This window comes from Sander vitreus, chromosome 13 (assembly GCF_031162955.1).
Source record: "Sander vitreus isolate 19-12246 chromosome 13, sanVit1, whole genome shotgun sequence".
Lineage (NCBI taxonomy): Eukaryota > Metazoa > Chordata > Actinopteri > Perciformes > Percidae > Sander > Sander vitreus.
Genome location: NC_135867.1, coordinates 9,668,822 through 9,688,922, shown reverse-complemented (window position 1 = coordinate 9,688,922; position 20,101 = coordinate 9,668,822). Strand labels below are relative to the sequence as shown.

The following is a 20,101-nucleotide window of genomic DNA, read 5'->3' as shown; positions in this document are numbered from 1 at the left end:
CAGATGTATAATGTGAATACATAGTGTTGTGATCTCTCACATTAGATAGGCTTTCTTAATAGACCATGTCCAGATGTCTGGACTGAAATATTGTGCGTTTTAGGCCTTGAGCCAAAATTCATATCCAGCATGACTTACAGGAAGTGTAACTGTGGAAAACACTTAATTTCTGAATGTAGCTTGACATTACAAAAAGGCAGCAGTCAGAGGTCACATTGTCCTAAAGAGCAATAAAAAAGTATTCTATTTGAGAGGCGTGAGATACTGTAAGAGGGGGATACAGTGGGAGAAGGGGATTAAAGAGACACCTTTTTTAGAGATGAGTCATTGAAACTAAAAGGAGCTAAAGCGGGCAGCCTAACATCATGCATTAACATACAAATTGCCATCTAAACACGGTGATATACTTTGCACATCATAAAGTATGAAACAGGATAATGAGAGATTATGAGGTTACTCTGTAGGCTTGTGGCTTATCGCCAAGGGATATGAATGCATCATTCAGAGCAACAACATGCTAAAAAATCACATGACTGTTGTCCTTCACAGCATGAAGTAGTAGCTGAGTTGAGATAAAAGTGGGGCGTGATGGTGGATCGACTGATGCACATGAATATCACTTTGATGTTTCTACATACAGTATGAATCAATGCAGACTATGAACAGATGAAAGGAAGGACTGGGTGATACAGGGGAGGGGTTCGTAATAAGAAGCTGGGCTCACCACATGGAGCAGGGTTACCTGCTAGACTAAATGCAGACTGGTGCAGGTTTCTGACGGGCTGTTTGGTGGGAGAGTTACGTGCCGAGGCCGAGGGGGTGCCACCACGGGACATGGAGAATTCAGACACCGGGCCGTCGTACATTCCCCTTGGTACAGCCCTCAGGACCGCCAGCTATAAGATAAACAATAAGAGCAGAGATGGAGGAGAGAAATAGGGAGGCAGGGATGGGTAAGAACACAGAGAGACATTATGGTGTTTAGTATCACAAAAGATTGAATGTAACTAAGTCCACACCTGTTTTGCATTATATGGTTGTTTGTGTAACTAGTTGTGTCTGAATTATATATGCATTTTTCAAAGAGCCCTTTTCCTGCCGAGAACCAGTTCCAGATTTATGCAGACAAACACAAGTAAGCGCAGCATACAGTATTTGTATCTTTTCAAAGCAAGTTCAAACTCTATGCTGGTAGTGAACAAGCCATTGTCTGTCAGTCTGTCTTTTAGTGGCGTGACTCAGAGGTTGGAACTTGAAAGCTCCGTCAAGAGTTAAAAAGAGACATATGTAAATGGAGAAAGCAAAACAGTGACTGCTACCAAGATCAACAGCACACTGTTACTACAGCTCCATGTTCTCATCACCAGCCAGCTGCAAATTAGGAAATTGTTAAACAATGAGATTTTTGGCCCATAAGATAAGGCAAGAGAGCAGACAGCAGAGTCTGCTTTGAGTTTCAGTTATTATCAAAAAGTTAAATGTGGTTAACTCTTAATGCTTTGAAGGAGAATAGGATAGTGTTTTAAAGAGGCTTTTGTGGTTAACAGGAATATGAGTGCAATGAATATGTGAACTCATATTGTAATGGCACATGTCACATTTACAGTGTTATTTCTCTTATCATAATATAACACGTCTACTGCAGGACAGTCTTTCCTAATCCTTTGGCTACATTGTTGCTTTTCCTGTTATAGAGGCAACATTCCTAAATAGCTTTATTGAATCATATAATTCTTGTGAGACTACAGTAAATTGTAAATGTGGGACTTATTTTAACTGTAGAAAACGTATTATACTTATTAACTGTATGTGGGAGATCTCTCTGGAAAGTTATCCAAATCCAAACTCACTGTATCCTTTTTAAAACCAAGATGACAAAGCCTCGACCACCCTCACTGCATGGACATTTTGCACTGCGGTGTGAAAGCGCAGCCAGCGCCCTGTGGCTGAACCTTGGAGGCTGATGTCAGACTTACTGTATCTCCCCCACATCCCACTTCACTGCCTTCATCCTCCTTCATCCTTCCCACCCTTTTTTTTCTCTCCACCATTGTAACTTCTATTTCAGCCCACACTCCCATACTTCCTCACTTACAATCCATAACATCTTTACTCTCCTCTTACTGCCTTGTGTGTCACTTGGTAAGGGTGATTATCGAAAGCAACAAATATTCTTTCTCTAAACATTGTACGGTTCATATTGTGCAATTTACAGAGTTTTCTTTCACAAAGGACATACCGTGGTATGACAACTGCTGCGACAAAATGATTGCTGTATCAAGTGTAAATAGTCGGTTGGACAGAAGGTGAATCTGGATTTACCTGCTTCCTGGCTTTAATACGCTTGTAAGCAAAGTCAGGGAAGGGAGAGCAGGGAATGAAGCGACCCACGCCGGAGGTGACATGCAGGTTCCCATCTTCCAGAACAATCTTCCCCTGGCAAATCACCACTTGTGGGGCTCCACGCAGCTCCATGCCCTCAAAGACATTGTACTCAGTAGCCTAAAGCACACATAGAAAAGTATTAGGTACTTGAAACAAAAGCTATGAAATAGAATACAAACAATTGTGGGGTCAATACATATATTAATCACATAGCAGTACCCACTGTAACTTAGGAGAAATTATGCAAAATATATTATACATAATGTCTAAATTTACAGTTATTTAAATATGTAAAATGATCATGCAAAAACTACAAAAGCAGATACATTGACAGTAATAAATATATGTTGTGTAAATGTGAACCATATTTATAATTTAGTAAGAGACATATTCATACACTGTATGCTCTCACAAATCCATACAAACACATAAAGATAAGAAGAGGAAGACGAAGAGCGAAAAAAAAAACATATCATGTTAAGCCCTCAATAGAGCATTCTGTCAAACAAACCTAACTTTTTAAATCAAATTAATGTCATGAGTATTATATAAAAGGTCAACATACTGTTTAAAATGAACAGGACGAGGAACAAAGCTCTAAGAATTGATAAATGTGTTTGCAAAAGCAACACTGAAGCAAAAGTTTAGACAAATAACTCCATTGATAGTAAGAATTAACAGGGGGGAGTTTTCAATTAATCTGTCATGGGGCTTTAGGATCATTTGGGTTTTGAAAATGAAATCAAATTAAACTCCATTAATTGAATTTGAGGAAAAAAAACAACCAAAACAACACAATAAAACCTCCTGTAACCTTCTGTTGAAGGACTGATGAAGGGATTGAGGAGATGAGAAAGACAACAACAGGGGGAGCTGTGAGAGGATGGATGAAGAGACAGGAAGTGGATGCCCACTGTAAACTATCTTTCTCCTCTACTCTCTCTTAATCCCTCGCTCTCTCTCCCCCCCCCCCCCCATTCTTTATCATTCATCACCTTGATCTTACACTTGTCTGTTTGGCATGTAAAAACAGCTGCCATCTTCCAGCTGGTGTTTAATGCCTCACTCTCTCTCCCTTCCTCTCACTCTCTACCTCCTTCTCTCACTTTCTCTCTTTCCAGTTGTCTTTCCCCCCCTTATTCATTTATCCCTCTTTCTGTCTGGTTTTTACCCTCTGCCTTTCTCTCGCTCACCCATTTTTGCTTGATTTATGGTTTTTTCAACCTTGTGCAGTATTCATCCTTGTCCAATTTTCCTTGTGCCAACTTTCTTTTGTCGACATGTTTGTGATCTGTGATGGTCTACTCCCCTGATTCCATTGTTGCTTATTTCCTCTGCACACGGCCCTGTTTTCTATTGCCGTCCAAATTCAGGCCAGAACAGGACATAACTAAGACTTACTGCATGCCAAACATTATGTCATGACTGAGCCGAGTGTGTCTCAGAGTGTGTATGTTGCTGCCTGTTCTTGTCTATGTGTCAGAATATACTTTTATGCATCTACAGTATGTCTTCTTATGACCAATCAAGACCAAATATGGACTTACTGATAACAAACTAAGACAGCACAGTCTAAGTCATATTTACTCTACAGGGCAAAGCATTCCATAACACTGTGTGCTGGTAAATAGAGCCGCTCCTGTTTGGCCTGTCGTCAGACTATCCATTAAGATAGATTTATTGGAACTGGGAGCTGCCGTGCTCTGCTCTTCTGCTCTCTTCTTTTTTATCTGGAAGGACGACCAGCAGGAAATGAAAGGGTGACATCATTATGTAAGAACCCACGGATCCTCAGTGGATGTACTCCACATTTGGAGAAGGCGTATTTTTAATCCAGTTCTCTCTGTCTCTTTCCATTCCTCCATCTGGAGACAGAGAAATGTTATTTCTCTCCTACTAAATAGCCACCATCAGGCCTTTAAGCAAAGCAAATCTACAAACTTCACTTCATCATTCCTAAAATCAACCCACACACATTGTTAGTACGTGCATTCTTTCCTCACTCTCTCTTTTCCTCACTTACTGTATTTCTGTAAAAGCAGGATTCGTGCTATGCTCGTAAAGCCTTTATTTCCTGTGCGGACACTTCCTCTGCTGCTGAGTGGCCTGTCTGGGATCCTCTGATGTTTGTGTAATGGTTAAAACCTCATTATGTAAATGTTTAAAATGTGTGTAAGAGAGAATGTGTGTGTGTGTGTGTGTGTGTGTGTGTGTGTGTGTGTGTGTGTGTGTGTGTGTGTGTGTGTGTGTGTGTCTTTGTGAGGCCCTTGTCTTAGACCCTCAGAGTGAATACAAACAATATCTGCATAAAACAGTTTCACGTTTCTAATATAGTTTCTCGTTTCAGAAATTGCACTAGAGCAGGATTCATTTATTTTATGATGTATTTTGTTAGTAATTTTGTTTGTAAGGAAAGCAGCACTATCAGGCTGCTATCAGGTTACTAATGTTGTTAAATTGTTGCTAGGTAAATAGATTTTTCCAAACAATATATAAAAATGAGGTAGTCTTTCAGCTGTGATTCATAGTCGGAACCTTAAACGACTAAGTCACCGGAGCGCTCCAATCTGAGTTAAAGAAAAGCAAAGGGGATTGAAAAAGCGGTGGATGGAGGACCAGTTCTGATTCAGTTTGCATGAGATGATTCCCATGACATCAAATGTCTCATGACCAGAGCTGATTTCTACTTATGAGCAATGTGTACAGATGTTCCAAATATCTGTGGTTTGTAAAAGTATTTGAAATATCAGTGTTGGCCTACATAATCCTGTGCAATGAATGACATTCTTTAAACCCACTCTATGGCTGTCCAATCATGAAAATATTTTAGATGATCTGTTCAAGCGAATTATATGTAGAGGAAGGAAATACCTCTTGATTATACAGCACATAGATTCCCTGTTGATTTACTGGAGTTAGACTGTACAGGGCATTTTGGACAATGTTTGCATCACTGACATAATGTTTGTCATATTTGGATAAACCCATGCATTTAAATAATCCACATTTTTTCCTAATCATTACTTTGGTCATTGCCGAGGGTTTATGGATTTAGTGAGTCTCAACTTTACATTGGGGGCTGGTCATGTGGCAATGCAGTGCGAGCTGTATTAGTAGTGAACATCCTCTGAGACTTCATTTCCGTTCAGAGGATCTGCGAGCTCTCTGGAAACTGCTCAAAAATGTCTCTCTCTCTCTCTCTCTCTCTCTCTCTCTCTCTCGCTCTCTCTCTCTTTCTCTCTCTCTCTCACTCACAGCATTTTTTGATTTCTCCCTTTTTTCCCCATCTGTCTCATCATGTTTTTTTTTTTCCACCCATGCTTTTATACATAGCCAATAACATGTCTGCACTAGAGAACATATGGATTGATGCCACCAGGGTTACTGTAACAATAACAGCATTGACATTACTCAATAAAAAGTCCCCTCAATGTTGGTGTACTACCCTCTGCATTCATCCACACTAGCCAAGTAAGATTGACTGAGAGTGTGTGAGACCACATAGTTTCACTAGTTCAAATGCTGAGATTTCTGTTAAAGTATAAATAAAATAATAAATAAATACAAAGTACGACCCTTGACCGGTGCACGCCGTACGTACCGAGTTGTGTGTCTTGGCGGTGATGGTGCGGATGGAGTCTGTGTCCCAGATGACCAGGTCGGCATCAGAGCCCACAGCAATCCGACCCTTACGAGGGTACAGGTTCAGGATCTTAGCTGCGTTGGTGCTGGTGACTGCCACAAACATGTTCTCGTCCATTTTACCTGTAGTCTGGGCGGGAAACGAGCAAAAACAGGGAATAGTTAGCATTTGTCATTTGGTTACTGGATACAATTAGCCTGACAAGCCAGACCCACATCAAGATGTTGGGTCTGGGAACTCATCATAGGCAGGGCTCAATCCGAGGGGCGGGATAAAGGTTGTCTTTCAAATTCCCTCTGCACTCATAGCCTACCAGAGCAATGCTAGATGATAGATTCAACTTTTGACGTATCCGGTCGGCAAAACTCGAACACACACATCTTGCATTTTAAGAATGACTTCAGTGCTTAACTCCAAGTCTTCCAGAGTCGCGGCAAAAACCGATTCGAAAGACTGCTGTTCACCAACACCAGCAGCCATCTTCTTTGTTTTCAAGTAGCAGGGAATTCACGCGGAACCGTCGCAACTCTGTTGTCCTAATGTTAAGCCCGCCTACCGACTCTATACACGATGTGATTGGCCTGACCAGAATTTGGTTTTTCCAGCTTGCAAGCCAACGGAGAGTTGCTAGACTGACCCTGGCTGCAAATTACATTTGCTGCCGCTAGGGTGCATCTAGATTTCTAGGCTAGGATACAATCATACCCCTTTTATCTTGCATGGGTAAAATTGCATTTTGCTTCTAGATATAAATGGATTAGATATATGGATATATGTAGTTCTAGCTAGATTACATTTGAATGATATTCCCTTTCAACATGTTGCTGTCTTTAGGTTTTCTTACAGTAATCCCATCAATAGAATTGTCAACTGACAACAAGACATTAAAGGAATATTTTATCTTTAGTTTCTTGCAAAGAGTTAGATAAGAAGATCCATACCATTTTTCATAGGCTTTGTGTTATGTATGGAGCTGTCATCAGGAGGCAATTAGCTTAGCTTAGCATAAAGACTAGAAACAGATAGCAAATAGCTATACTGGCTCTGTACATTTTTAAACATGCCGACCAGCAGCTCAAAAGGTTGCTTTCAGGCCAAGTTTAGTGCAAGCTTATATTTTAAGGGACTACGTCCAGGAAATAGGTTCAGTCTAACATTTAAAAATTCCATTCCTATTTTACATGCAGCACAGCACTCCACAGACGTCCAAAGCCACATGCTGAGTGTCTGTTAGCAGTACACTGATGCAGTGATAAGGAAGAAGGAAGAGAAAAATGAGGGCAGTGTGCTGCAAGGAAGGGTGAAGGAAAGGACAGATGTGGAGATAGAAAAGGAAATGATAAAGCAAGGCAGAGAAGGTGACAACAAGACATTGAAATAAAGCTGGAGAGAAGAGGGAGTTAGAGAGAGTAATAGCTGAGGAGAACAATGTAGGGAAAATAGCAAAAGCCAGATATAAGGAGGGAGACAGAGAACAGGAATAAATCAGCATGTCACTAATTGTTTGCTTTTTGTCTTTTTCCTTCTTCAGAAGTTTAAAAAGGTAAAAAGAAAAAAGCTATTGAAGAAAACTAGTTCTCACCACAGCTTTATCCCAGATGAGGGTCATCCTCTCCTCCACTCCGTTAACACCTTCTGGGATCTGAGTGAAGTCATCCTTGCCAATGGCCTTCTGGGCCACGCTGAAGGTACAGTGAGCACTGCCAGTCACGCTCAGGTCCCCACTGCATGACAAAGAAACATGAAAATACAGAGTTAAGATGGAATTATACCAGCACAGCATATTTTTCTCTGCATCTGTTTATTCACTTTAGCAGGAAAGGCGCAACAAAACAGAACAAGGACGGTGAGTTATTCAAATAAGCCTTGTGCCAAAGTTTGTTCTTTGAGCACAAACCGTTACTAATGTTTCCTGTTTCCATATGACGCTCTAGCTCACTTGCCAGACAAAGCCCGCCAGAATGCATTGACTTAACTTATACTAAACGCAGAATTCTTATTTTCAGGCAAAGATAATCTTTGCACACCTATATATGCCACATTTTCACTGCATGGTACACCACTTTTTGGTACCACCTCGGTCGAGGTTCCAATCAAGCTAAGCCTATACTAAAAGGTGGAGATAAAACACTGCAGACCACTGATTGGTCAGAGAGAACTGTCACTAGTGCAAAACAGGACTTACTGCACAAACCAAAACATTTTTTTAAATAGTCAAGTCAATAGCGACCACAATTTTTTTAATTCACTCAGCATGCAAAACTACGCCGCACACTACGCCGTACAACTGACGAAGTGCAGATGGTCCGTTTGCTTGAACGGATCCAGCGAGTGTCGCATTGAAGATGTGAAGTCACTGCAGTTTCACGCGGCGTTGCTATGGCAATCAGATGAGAATCCTGCCTACACTGAGGGGGTACTCTCTGCATTGGAAAACGAAATAGAGAAAAGTACTGGTACCAAAAGTGAGTTGAGTTGAGTCGAGCCAAACCATGCAGTGGAAATAAGGCAATAGGCAACAGGTGCATAGGACACATACATAGTGACAAAGTCAAAAATGTGCTCCTATACACTGTCAACACTTATGGTCCATTTCTAACAAACTACATTTCGATTCCAGCAATGTCATCAGTCATAGTGCCTGTGTGTGGGAGCTTATTTGTGACTTATTTCTTCTTCCTTAAGATTCCTAACAATAATTGCCTTTTGATAAGCAAAGGGTTGGAAAGTGTCCTGCTTTATCTGCTGCTATACCATTACATATGGTAACCATGGTGCTAAGCAGTGTTCTATCTAATTAAGTGTTTAAATGTAGTTCACTAACAACCAGGGTGAGATTTGAATAGGAATTTATGAATATGAAACAAGTAGCTACAGTACATCCTTCAAATGTACTGTATCCTGCTTTGCCTTGTCTTATGCTGTCTATGCACACTATATTAATACCAGATGATATCATATCATGTGAAATACTTAATAAAAATGGGTCGCATCATGTCTCAGCCGAGATGATAAATTGGCCAAGAACCTAACCAGAGGGAGGTGCTGTGATAGATACCTGGACAGCAGTGTGTTCAGATAATCGGGAGTGGTGGGATCAGGGCTAAGAGGAGGGGATGTTACGAAAGAAGCCGCCTTGGCCCAATTCTTGCTCCAGTAATGTGTCCCATCAGTCCCCAGGCTGGCTGTAATTGGCTCCCCAAACACAACATGTCCTGTGAAAGAAATAACAATAAGAAGTCTAAAATGTACAGTGTATCAAACTGATTTATTTGAGTGATTCTTGGCCATTCAAAATCATGAGTTGCAGGTCATTGAATCCTGATTAATTTGTCAGGAGTTTAATCTCACTAAAAGCTTTCGTAATTCATCTGAGTCTTTGCAGAAAATGAACCATGCCTAGTCGCTGAAAAGCCAAACCCTTGGCAATGTTCAAATTTCACTTTGGCTTTATAGTAGTTTAGCTTGTTCTTTCATACACGATAAGGTTTGATTCCTGTCACTAACACTTGTCTGCTCTTGTGTTCCTACATGTTCCTTTGCTGTTACACATCATTGTTTAATGTCCTTTCTGGTTTAAATGTAAGAGTTTGGGAATAGTTTCAAACAAATGTGTAAAGCCCAAAAAGGCCCCTAAAAGGTGTACATGACTGCAAGAAGCATGTTAAAAGCTCATGTGGCCTTCCGCCGAAGACATCCAAACACATTTTTCTTCTCTGCCCTCTCCCATTTTCCTGTTCCATTCTCAAAAATTGTATATTTCCCAATCCATAACAGCCAGGCAGCCCCTTGGTTCACCTCTGCTCTTTCCTGGGACAGTGCGGAATGGTTGTGTGACAGCTAAACCACAGAAAAAGGGCTGAATGACAAATCTTAAAATTCCTATAAGAATAGCATCTTTTTTCATAATGTCAAGCACAGCCAAGGTCTGTGTACATCAGCAGCTTCAGGAAAGACAGTAAAATCATCTTATAAGGGCATAGGTGCAGTGATGCTGGTATGCGCATTCCAAATGCCTCCGAAATCCAAGAGAAAGATGGCAAACAATGAGTAAGAGTGAAATACCAAAGTACAATATTCAGAGCAAAAAATGGAATGCAAATTTCTTAAATTGACATCATGAATCATCATGTTCTTTTCCTAGATTATACATTGTTTTAATGACACATTGGAGTTATTGGAATGGTTATATGACTTGTTTCGGGTTGAATGGTGGTCGTCTCGCTTCCCCCTAGCGCCTGTGAGCAGAAAAACCACCCTTGCAACTTTTGGCCGGCGAGCCTCAGCGTCAGGACAACAAATTGCTTTAGGCACTGCACACATACACACCCCCATCCAGGAACCGGCTAGCAAGAACAAGGTAGCGATGGAGTTTTTCACACTATCGTCATGGCAAAAAAGAAGCAGAAAGCTAGGAAAGCATTGTCGGAGGAACAGAGAAAGAGGAAACGGCAGACTGACCGAGCAAGTTTTTACATAGTGTTGCCAAATATATATTCCGAAGCTGTAGGGGGAGCTCTATAGAGAAACCTGTGAGCAAAAAGCGAGAAAACAGTGAAGAAATTGCCAAAACTGCATAGCGCAGCTTTAAAAGATTCTGCCTTGTGCAGTGAAATCCAAATGCTGCTCTTTACCTTTTTTCCGGGCCTGTGAGATGATGTCAGCAGCACTCTTGCTCATGACCCGGGTCACATAGAGAGGACAGTTGGTTTGGCTGGCGATGGTGATGGCACGAAACACGGCCTCTGCCTCCAGCTACAGAAGGGACAGCACATTGTGGTTGACTTGGACATGTTTTTCCCATTAGGATTTTCTCAAATAAACTTCAAATATGTTAACCACAGCAAACTATGTATTTATGGAGCCGTGTTATTTGAATAATTCATTTTTATCCAAAATGACAAGTTGAAGCTTGTAATTTTAACATAAACTGGAAAGGTTAGGGATTTATTCAGTTACATTAAGTTAGGGTAGTTCAAAATAAATTCATGAGATTAATTCATGAGAGTAAATTTATGAAATTCATGAGAGCAAACAAATGTTAAAATAAACTTTAGCGAGGTCAGACGAGAGCGCCACATGCTCATTCACCTAATTATGTTTTTTTTTTACATTATTGTGATAACATTTATAAAATGTCCATGTCTATATTTTCATGTTTGTGATAGTCAGCGAGCAAGAACAAAAAAACAAGTTTCAATGCAAAATGGAAACATAATTCCAGTAGAGGGCCAATGTATGCCTCCAGATTTGACGGCTGTCTCCTTTATGCACAAACACTTGATTATTGTGTTGTAGTCCACAAGCCTAACATGGGTCGAATAACCAAGAACTTAAAACCAAACAGGACAGCAGACACTAATAAACCACTAATCTAACTAGGTATCTGCTCAATTAAAGTATGTTACTGGCTTTTGATTCTTAAGACTCCACTTACAATAACTGCATGACACTATGAGACTGGTGGGACAAGTTCACCCTGCTGAACCACAGAGTGGAAAATCCCAGTCAAGCTAAAGGCAGACAAGTTTCTGAGTTGAGAGCGTGGCTTTCATTTCAATGTTTGTTGAAGGATCATTAGCGGCAACAATTGGGGGAACCAGAGCATTTTCACCCAAACGCCTCTAATGTGTCTGAAACCACGTGTGTAGCAAGAACAATGTGTGTGAAGACCAGTCCAAGAACGTCATTGCAAACATAAAAGGTATCAAAAAACATTAAAAACACTCAATGTCTCAATAAAAAGTATCAAGACAAATAGACTTGGCTATTTCAGTCTTCAAAATGTTCATGACTACATGTTTATAATAACTGAATGTAATGTGTATAGGTGCATAGTATATATATATGCACCTATACCTACACAATTTATATATATATAAATATAAAAATTGTGTAGGTGTGTATGTGTGTGTGTGTGTGTGTGTGTGTGTGTGTGTGTGTGTGTGTGTGTGTGTGTGTGTGTGTGTGTTTTATACCTCTTCTGGCCTGCTGAGCACATGTCCCTCTGGTCCAGTGATACCCATCTGCAGCATGCGGGTCTGCTCCTGTTGAACAAACACGCAGAAAGTAGACTGCTTAGCTCATAGGTATACTGTATGTGGGACTATTTTTTAGTGTTTAGTGGTTTGAGTGCTCGGGCTAATGTAAAGTTTTGGTCACACTCCAACATGATATTCTGTTTCTGCTTCTCTCTCGTAAAGATGCAGGAAAATTCCCGCAAGACAACTTGTAACTCAAGAAACTGGTGGTGTGCCTGCGGCCACTGCTGCTTGGACAGGACAGTTTGCTCTCCATATACTGTACTGCTACTGTAGCTAATCCATGAGGTTCATTTCTGTTTACTTTTAGGTCAGACTTAGAGACAAGCGTTTATTTGAAAAGCTTGAGGAGGTTGCGCTCTTTGCCCCCTTTGACTGTTTATTTCCTAAGTCTATATTATTTTTAGACTTAAATTATGTGGAGAAATTCTCTTTATTGAATTTTGTATTTATATTTCTGAAAGGAAAATGAAAGTTAAAGACAGAATGTTCCTCAAGCAAGCATCTAGTGGTCCAAAGAACTACAGCAGCTTTACACACTTTGGCAATGGTTTCAGCACATAGCCATGGTTTGTCACTTGTTGTCCTCTGTACCAGCACTAACAATGTGTATCACAAACAGGTCTAAACAAGAACTCTCTGTCTCAGGAGCTCTAAAGTAAAATAAGGGCATGACATAATCTGGCGGTTTAGATGTTTTTGGTCTTAAAGTTGATAGAAATCAGACTCCCTCAAAGTCCTAGTTTAAGACTAGACAGGAGATCTGGGATTTGCATATGCACATACACACCCAGTGACAGGATCCAGGCATGGTCTGGAGCTTTGACTAATACCAACCCTCTCAATCCACCGACTATTACAGTTCACATTCACTTTCATTTGGGTAAACTACACCCACACATTAGTGTCCTACAGGAAACACATCCACCCTCTCATCGGTGACAGTGTGTTTAGTCTGTAGGTAGTGAAGATGCACTGTGATAAGGCTCAAGCAGAAAGGTGAACTAAACTGACATAAAACACATTAAACCAAAGCAGATCACAGAGTTGGACATGAGACAAGTCATTAAAGAGATGGTATGAGGCGGGGGAGAAATGGGAAGAAAAACTGTAACTGTCAGTTTATCTATCTTTACCTCAGCGATGATCTCGCCATTTTCAGCATGGACCTCAGCGATGCCTCCCCTCTCCGCCAAGAAGGTAAATATATCATAGAGCTGGAGAAAAAAAAAAACAGAAACACAGAAACAGTGAACAATTACAGTGGCACTGTATTTATATTTAAAAACCCTGCCGGGCTGTTTACACAAGAATCAGACACTCCTTTTTATTCTGGGGGTCACCCTCAAGCCACAATTTAAAAGAAGCCCACAATTTACATGATGTCTACCACGACACGCTGCAATTATTGTGTGTGGTCTCCAGAAAAGGTTAAACTCATGTGGGATGAGCTGGAGTTACTGTTATGTTGCTGCACCACAGTTCCTTGGTGAGCTGCATGACATCAGTTTTTCAAGCTGGACTATTTCAGATGCCTCATGTGCTCCCCTGAGCAACCAAATTAGCTATGGCTGCATGAGAAACACAAAGGCATGCCTCACACCGTCTGGACTTACACTTTTCTACATTTACCAGCAAGAATTACAGTATGAACTCACACTATGCATCACAGGCTACAAGTTACATGAGGACAGGGTGTTTCAAGGGAGCTAAAAAGATTACATTTAAGGAATGGGGGGAAATGCCACAGTCCTCGTTCTGCGTAAAGCTAATATTAGATATTCACTAGTCTGACATAGTGAAATTAAGCAGAAATCATCAAAAGTTGCATTGTAGTACAAAAATTCAAGCTTTGTGACACAATTCTACTTTCTGAGCTGCAGTGGAAGGATAAAAGGGAACATAAAGTTAGACTACAGAAGCCTCATATTAGCTTGTGCCTTTAGTCACAAAGGGAGAACTGTGGATTTTGCCTTCCATCTCTTTACTGCCAGTATGGATAAAGAAAAAGTGTACACTAAGTTCAAGTTATTGTACCTCACTGTTACTCATCTGGTAGTAGTCCTTGTAAGCCATGTAGACCTGGAACGAGTTCACACCTGTAACAAAGAACATTTTTAAAATGCTACTTAAACCCCCCTAAAAAGGTCAACGGTGGATATAAAATTGGTAAGTAGATGCTATGTTATGCCATCACAGCCTACCTTTCTCCTTGATGAGGTTTTCCACCTCCTGCTTTACGCTGTCGTTCCAGTGGGTGATGTCCACATGGAGGGAGTAGTCGCAGCAGCTCTTCTCATCGGCCCACTGCCTCCACTGGTCATAGGCCGCCATCAGGCTGCAGCCGGGATCTGGGATCACATGGTCCACTGGAGGAGGTGGATGGTAGAGGAGAGAGGACAGAGACATTTTTTTTTTTAACCTTTATTTATTTATTCAGGGAAGGTTCACTGAGAGGAAGCCTCTCTTTTGTCTGACCACTGAGCAGCTCCACTGGAGCAGTTGGAGGTTAAGGGCCTTGCTCAAGGGCTCAGTGGTGGTAATGAGGGAGGGACAAGCGCTGCTCTTTCACTTTCCCCACCCAGATTTTATCCCGTCGGGGACAACCTCCCGGTCACAAGCTCTCTTCTCTAACCTTTAGGCCACCACTGCCAATGAAGGGACATGAAGGGAGGAGGGGAGGAGGGGAGGAGAAGAGAAGTTTGTAGGGAGAAAATGGTTTTAGGAGAGGAAGAAGGTGATGGATGCAGACAGGAAAGGTGGCAGGTGAAATAAATAGACAGACAAAGAAGTGACAGAGTGGGTTGGGGTAGTCACACATAGGGAGAAGAAGACAGGGTCATATCAGGATTTGTCTGCTGGTGTTTCTATGTTCTCCCTGTATTGTTTATCTTGCACGATCAGCTGTCTGTCTGAGTGCCTGCAGTGCTCAGCCAGTGGGGACCAACCTTGTCAGATGTCACATTACATTTTGAACATCTTTGTCCAGGAGCCAGTGTCCTTGATGAATATGGGGCCACTTCAACTGCGGATATTTTCCGAGTCACTTTTGCTTTTGGTTATGTAACCACGATCAATTATTTGGATTAAAGTTTGGCACACAAGACAAGTGGATTGTTCCTGATGGGATCACCCACGCTTTTAGTGACTGAAACAATTGGAAGTTCTTGTGTTAGATCATGTTATTTAGAAACATATATTTCAATATATAATTAATAGACCAAGAACTTAAATGTCCAAAAACTATGGTCACGATTAGCTCAAACAAATACAAAAATAAGCATATAACAATTATGCTTAAAACGTAACTCTCGCCAAAATGCAACCTAGGGTCTTTTTGTGAATGTACCCGAGTCAAACTTTCATTTAAAAGCATATTTAGGATGGAATCGCCACTTTTAAGATTTACCGTATTTTCTTTTCGGTCAAATGGCCTTTTCAATGGGAGTGCTAGGGGCACTACTATGATAGCCTCAAAATAACTATTTTTAAAACACTAAGAAGGCTCGACACAACATGAAACTTTGCTCAAAGTATCACCAGGGGCTCTACACCTTAACGAAAGCATTGACAACATTGTTTGTGTACCCAGAGTTTACTAAAAAGAAAGGTTTTGAACAACTCACCATAGGTCTTGTTGTTTCTGGCCACAGCCATTTTATTAGTCAAAAACAATCGATTTCCAAATCCAACGTCACAGGGAGAAGAGTAAAGATGGAAAGCTCCTAAAGCTTAGTTCCATATAAATGCACGGATTATTTCTTGTTTTGTCTTTATTGAAAAACAATATTGACCTCGTAGTTGAAAAAGGAGCCTCATATTGAGTCCGTTCATTCGCATTTGGATATCGATTCGTTTTGACTGCCGAGGTGGTAGCGGCCGGAAACAACAAGAGCTACAGTGAGTTGTTCAAAACCTTTCTTTTTAGTAAACTCTAGGTACACAAACAATGTTATCAATGCTTTCGTTAAGGTGTAGAGCCCCTGGTGATACTTTGAGCAAAGTTTCATGTTGTGTCGAGCCTTCTTAGTGTTTTAAAAATAGCTATTTTGAGGCTAGCATAAAAGTGGCCCTAGCACTCCCAGTCAAAAGGCCATTTGACCGAAAAACGAAAATACGGTAAATCTTAAAAGTGGCGATTCCGTCCTAAATATGCTTTTAAACGGAAGTTTGACTCGGGTACATTCACAAAAAGACCCTAGGTTGCATTTTGACGAGAGTTACGCTTTAAGCACATAAAAATATGAATATAACAAAATACAAGGTTTCTAATGTATGAATTTGCATTATTTACTGTTTTAAAAAAACAGTGTTTGCATTTGTGGATGCTTGTAAGAATATTTGGGGAATATCTTTTGTGTCTGTTTTCACTGAAATTATTCATGGTGAGACAGTACACAATAGTATCACCATGCACAAAATATCCTGCTTTAACTTACTCAGCTGTAATAAAATAAGACCGCCTGCTGGCTCAGCAGCTGACAGGCATCTTTATCTCATTAAAGATGAGCCAATCTGCTTATCTGGTCTCTGCATGTTAATAGGATAGAGCTGAAAATGGCAGTCACAAAAAAACAACACTGTTGTTTACTATGTCAACCATCTAAACTACTTTTCTGTCCACCGCCACACAAACACAACATCATCTGTTAGCAAAGACATATAGTATACCATACACAGAGGCAGATACAAAACATAGTATGTTTTCACTTTCTCTCTCATTCATCACCCACTGGAATATAATCCCTCTATGAATGGAGCCCATGAAAAGAGCTTACTACAGTAGGACGTCTGTTAGTGAATGTGTCGGGTTAAACACAGTGCAAGACAGCAGCACCCAGCCTAAAAATTTGTATTAATGAGACTGTGGTGCCTACCAGCTGTTAGCTGTGATAGGGCCTGGTCTGTCAGCTACATGAAGCACACATGCTGTACATAGACAAGGAGCATGAAGACAGACACTGGTGCTGTATTTCCCTGGGAGCAGTGTTTCACTCTATGCCCACCAGCCCCCCCTTCCAATCCTCCCCCCTTACACTCAGTCTTTTGTATGGCCCTCTTTTGGAGAGCTGCCCCAAAACAGACCAAAACCGTTTCCCATCTCTTTCTCTTTTCCTTTGTTCGGGTCTCAGCTCTCCTTCCCCTCCTCTCCCCCCACCCCCTCTTTTTAGCTTCAGTCTCCATCCTAAATTCAACTTTACTGTGTGGACAACCTTTCCTACAGCCCTTACCGATCATGGTCGTGCCCCCGGCAAGAGCAGCCTTTGATCCCTGAGCAAAGTCGTCCACGGTTGTGGTCCCACGGTATGGCATCTGGAAGTGGGTGTGGATGTCAATGCCACCAGGGATCACCATCTTCCCGTTGGCCTCGATGGTCTTCACCCCACCGGGAACGATCAGGTTGTCGCCGATCTGCCTGTTGAGGGAAGAGATTATTGTTATAATTGTATGATGATGTGATGTTGCATCCACAAAGATGTTTGGACAGTAGAAAAAAAACAATTCTATTACTATTTGTGCTATGCAATGACAATGAATTGAAGATGAATCTTGGATGTCACTACATTCAAAATACGCTGATATAATTTCAAGTAAATTAAGATCACAGCAAATGATTAAAGCAAGCAATTCCTAAACACTGATGTGCAGAAGATTGCCGTTTTCTAAATATGTGGTTGTCAAAATCTGATATCAGCAGACATATTTCTAATACATTTAAATCATAAGCAAACATTTTTAACTTTAGACTGAGCCCAAATCAACATCAGCCACGCTTGAAGCAGCCCAATGTCACCATGCCAACACATCAACATTTCAACCCTGCTAAACAAAATCCTGTTGTTCAGACTTTATAGAGGAGACAAGCCAGCCAGACAGACAGAAAGGCCGGCAGAAGCCAGTGTCTCTGTGAGTTTGCCAGCAGCCCAATGGTCCAGCAGGCATCTGGGTGTTTATTATGCAACACCAGGCCTTTCATGGGTGCCTCTCTCTGAAGTGCCTCACTAAGGGGCAGTGGGGACAAAGGGCCTATAACTGGAAAAGCAAGAGAGAACAGGACAGGGGGAAACAAGAGTGACAGAGAGGATAAACTGATTCAAGAGGACACAGAGAGAGGAACTCACCCAAACTAGCCTCACCTTGTCTGGTGGGACAAAGACATGCTTATAGTGGCACATTAAATTGGGGCCTAGACTGGCTGTTACCACCATACCTTGTCCTTGACCCAATGAAACAATACATTTCTTTTTGGCTCAGGTCAGCTGGCAGGACAAAGTGTGCATGATCAAGCAGCTTGTGCTTATGCATTTATTCATTGAAGTTTCCATATCACTCATTCTGGGTCGGAGTCAATTAGACGGATATATTTAGTTTGGTTTAATAAAGACTGCAATATTTGACTTAAAGTTTCCCCGTGTAACTGAGAGTGATGCAACCAAGCTTGTGTCACCTGTCTCAAGTCAAAACATTTTCTTTAACCTGTCGCATGACCCTTCTTCTACACATTCTTCTCAGAATTAGATTCATACATTCATACATTAAAGGTCCCATGACATGGTGCTCTTTGGATGCTTTTATATAGGCCTTAGTGGTCCCCTAATACTGTATCTGAAGTCTCTTTCCCATAATTCAGCCTTGGTGCAGAATTACAGCCACTAGAGCCAGTTTCTGTGTCTGTAGCTATTGAGGAGGAGAGAGGTGGAGGTGGGGATGTGGCCTTGACCAACTGCCACTTTGCTTGTTTGAAAGCCATGATGTCTCTCTCTTTCTCATGGGCAGGCCAAATTCTCTGGGCGGGCAAAGCAGAGAAAGGGGAGGTAATCTTGCTCCTTATGATTCCAGATCGGACCATCTGAGCTTTCATTTTCTCAAAGACAGAGCAGGATACCCAGGACTTGGTTTACACCTATCGCCATTTCTAGCCACTGGGGGACCATAGGCAGGCTGGGGGAACGCATATTAATGTTAAAAAAACCTCATAAAGTGACATTTTCATGCCATGGGACCTTTAATAATGAATCTAATCTTCACATTTGAGGTCATTAAGATTTGTTAACCTGATAGTCTCCTAGTTCTGTCTATTGCAACTACTGGTCATGATAAAAATAATCCTATTTGAGAAACATAAACTATATACAGTAGGGATTTCAAGGGGACTACTTTCTGCATTTCCTTTTATTTTCAGTCAGACAGATTAAGATTATCTCTGTGACATTGAAGTTTATGGAACAGCTGTAGGCTCGTGCTCCTTGCCCCAATTGATGTAATTCTTGCAGGTGTCCCAAATCGATTGGGAGAAAAGTCTAAAAGGATAAAGATATGACCATAAGGAACCAGAATTTCCCATTAACATTTACACCAATTCACCTGGCCAACCCATCTGATGGAGTGATCAAGATGTCTGACTTAACATTTTGCACACATCATGAAAAATATGTAAATTTCTGCAACAGCGATCTGCACTCTCATATGAAAGATGCAGTTTAACATGAGGGAGAGGAAACAGATGATATACAAACTGAAAGACAGCAAATAGATGATGAGCCTGAGAGCGAGTGGGGGGATGAAAGCCAATGGGAATGAATAAAAGCAGAGCAGAAAGAAGGTCAGCGAAGGACTTACTTAATGAGGCCATCCTCCATGTAGATATCAGCATGGAAGGACTGGTCATCATTCACAATCCTCCCGCCTTTGATCAAAAGCCTGTCGCTCTGTAGAGAAAGGGATGGGAAGAGAGGAGGGCCAAGAAAAATGTTATGATTCAATGTTATTTGCTTCCAAAAAAGACCCACTTTGGCTTGAAACATTGTCAAGTAAGCAAGCTTAATTCGAGGACAATCTACTGAGCCAGATAATTTCTGTTGTATATTTAGAGCTTTTTCTACTCCTCTGTGGTTTGAATATGTCCTTTTTTCACCCAGAGGAGATGAACAATGTCTAATTTATTCATTCATTCATGGCTAGGTATTGTCTCATGTAAACACACCACATATAGTTTAGCTTTTGTCATACATGTGTCCCCGAGAGGCCACAC

At 41.1% G+C, this 20,101-nt stretch overlaps 1 protein-coding gene across 2 annotated transcripts in view; it reads right to left on the bottom strand.

Moving 5' to 3' along the window:
• Positions 1-20,101, bottom strand: part of dpysl3 (dihydropyrimidinase like 3) — a 34,550-nt gene that overhangs the window by 1,606 nt on the left and 12,843 nt on the right. Inside the window, exons 2-13 of one of the 2 annotated variants that reach the window (XM_078266029.1) lie at positions 19,690-19,778; positions 17,301-17,485; positions 14,274-14,438; positions 14,107-14,168; positions 13,206-13,286; positions 12,007-12,075; positions 10,663-10,783; positions 9,087-9,243; positions 7,611-7,752; positions 5,987-6,157; positions 2,323-2,502; positions 725-896 (exon numbers count right to left, since the gene is read on the bottom strand). In XM_078266029.1, the coding sequence (XP_078122155.1) occupies positions 725-896; positions 2,323-2,502; positions 5,987-6,157; positions 7,611-7,752; positions 9,087-9,243; positions 10,663-10,783; positions 12,007-12,075; positions 13,206-13,286; positions 14,107-14,168; positions 14,274-14,438; positions 17,301-17,485; positions 19,690-19,778 (1,594 nt within the window). The remainder of the gene's footprint in view (positions 1-724; positions 897-2,322; positions 2,503-5,986; positions 6,158-7,610; positions 7,753-9,086; positions 9,244-10,662; positions 10,784-12,006; positions 12,076-13,205; positions 13,287-14,106; positions 14,169-14,273; positions 14,439-17,300; positions 17,486-19,689; positions 19,779-20,101) is intronic. The other variant, XM_078266031.1, reaches the window with a different exon arrangement.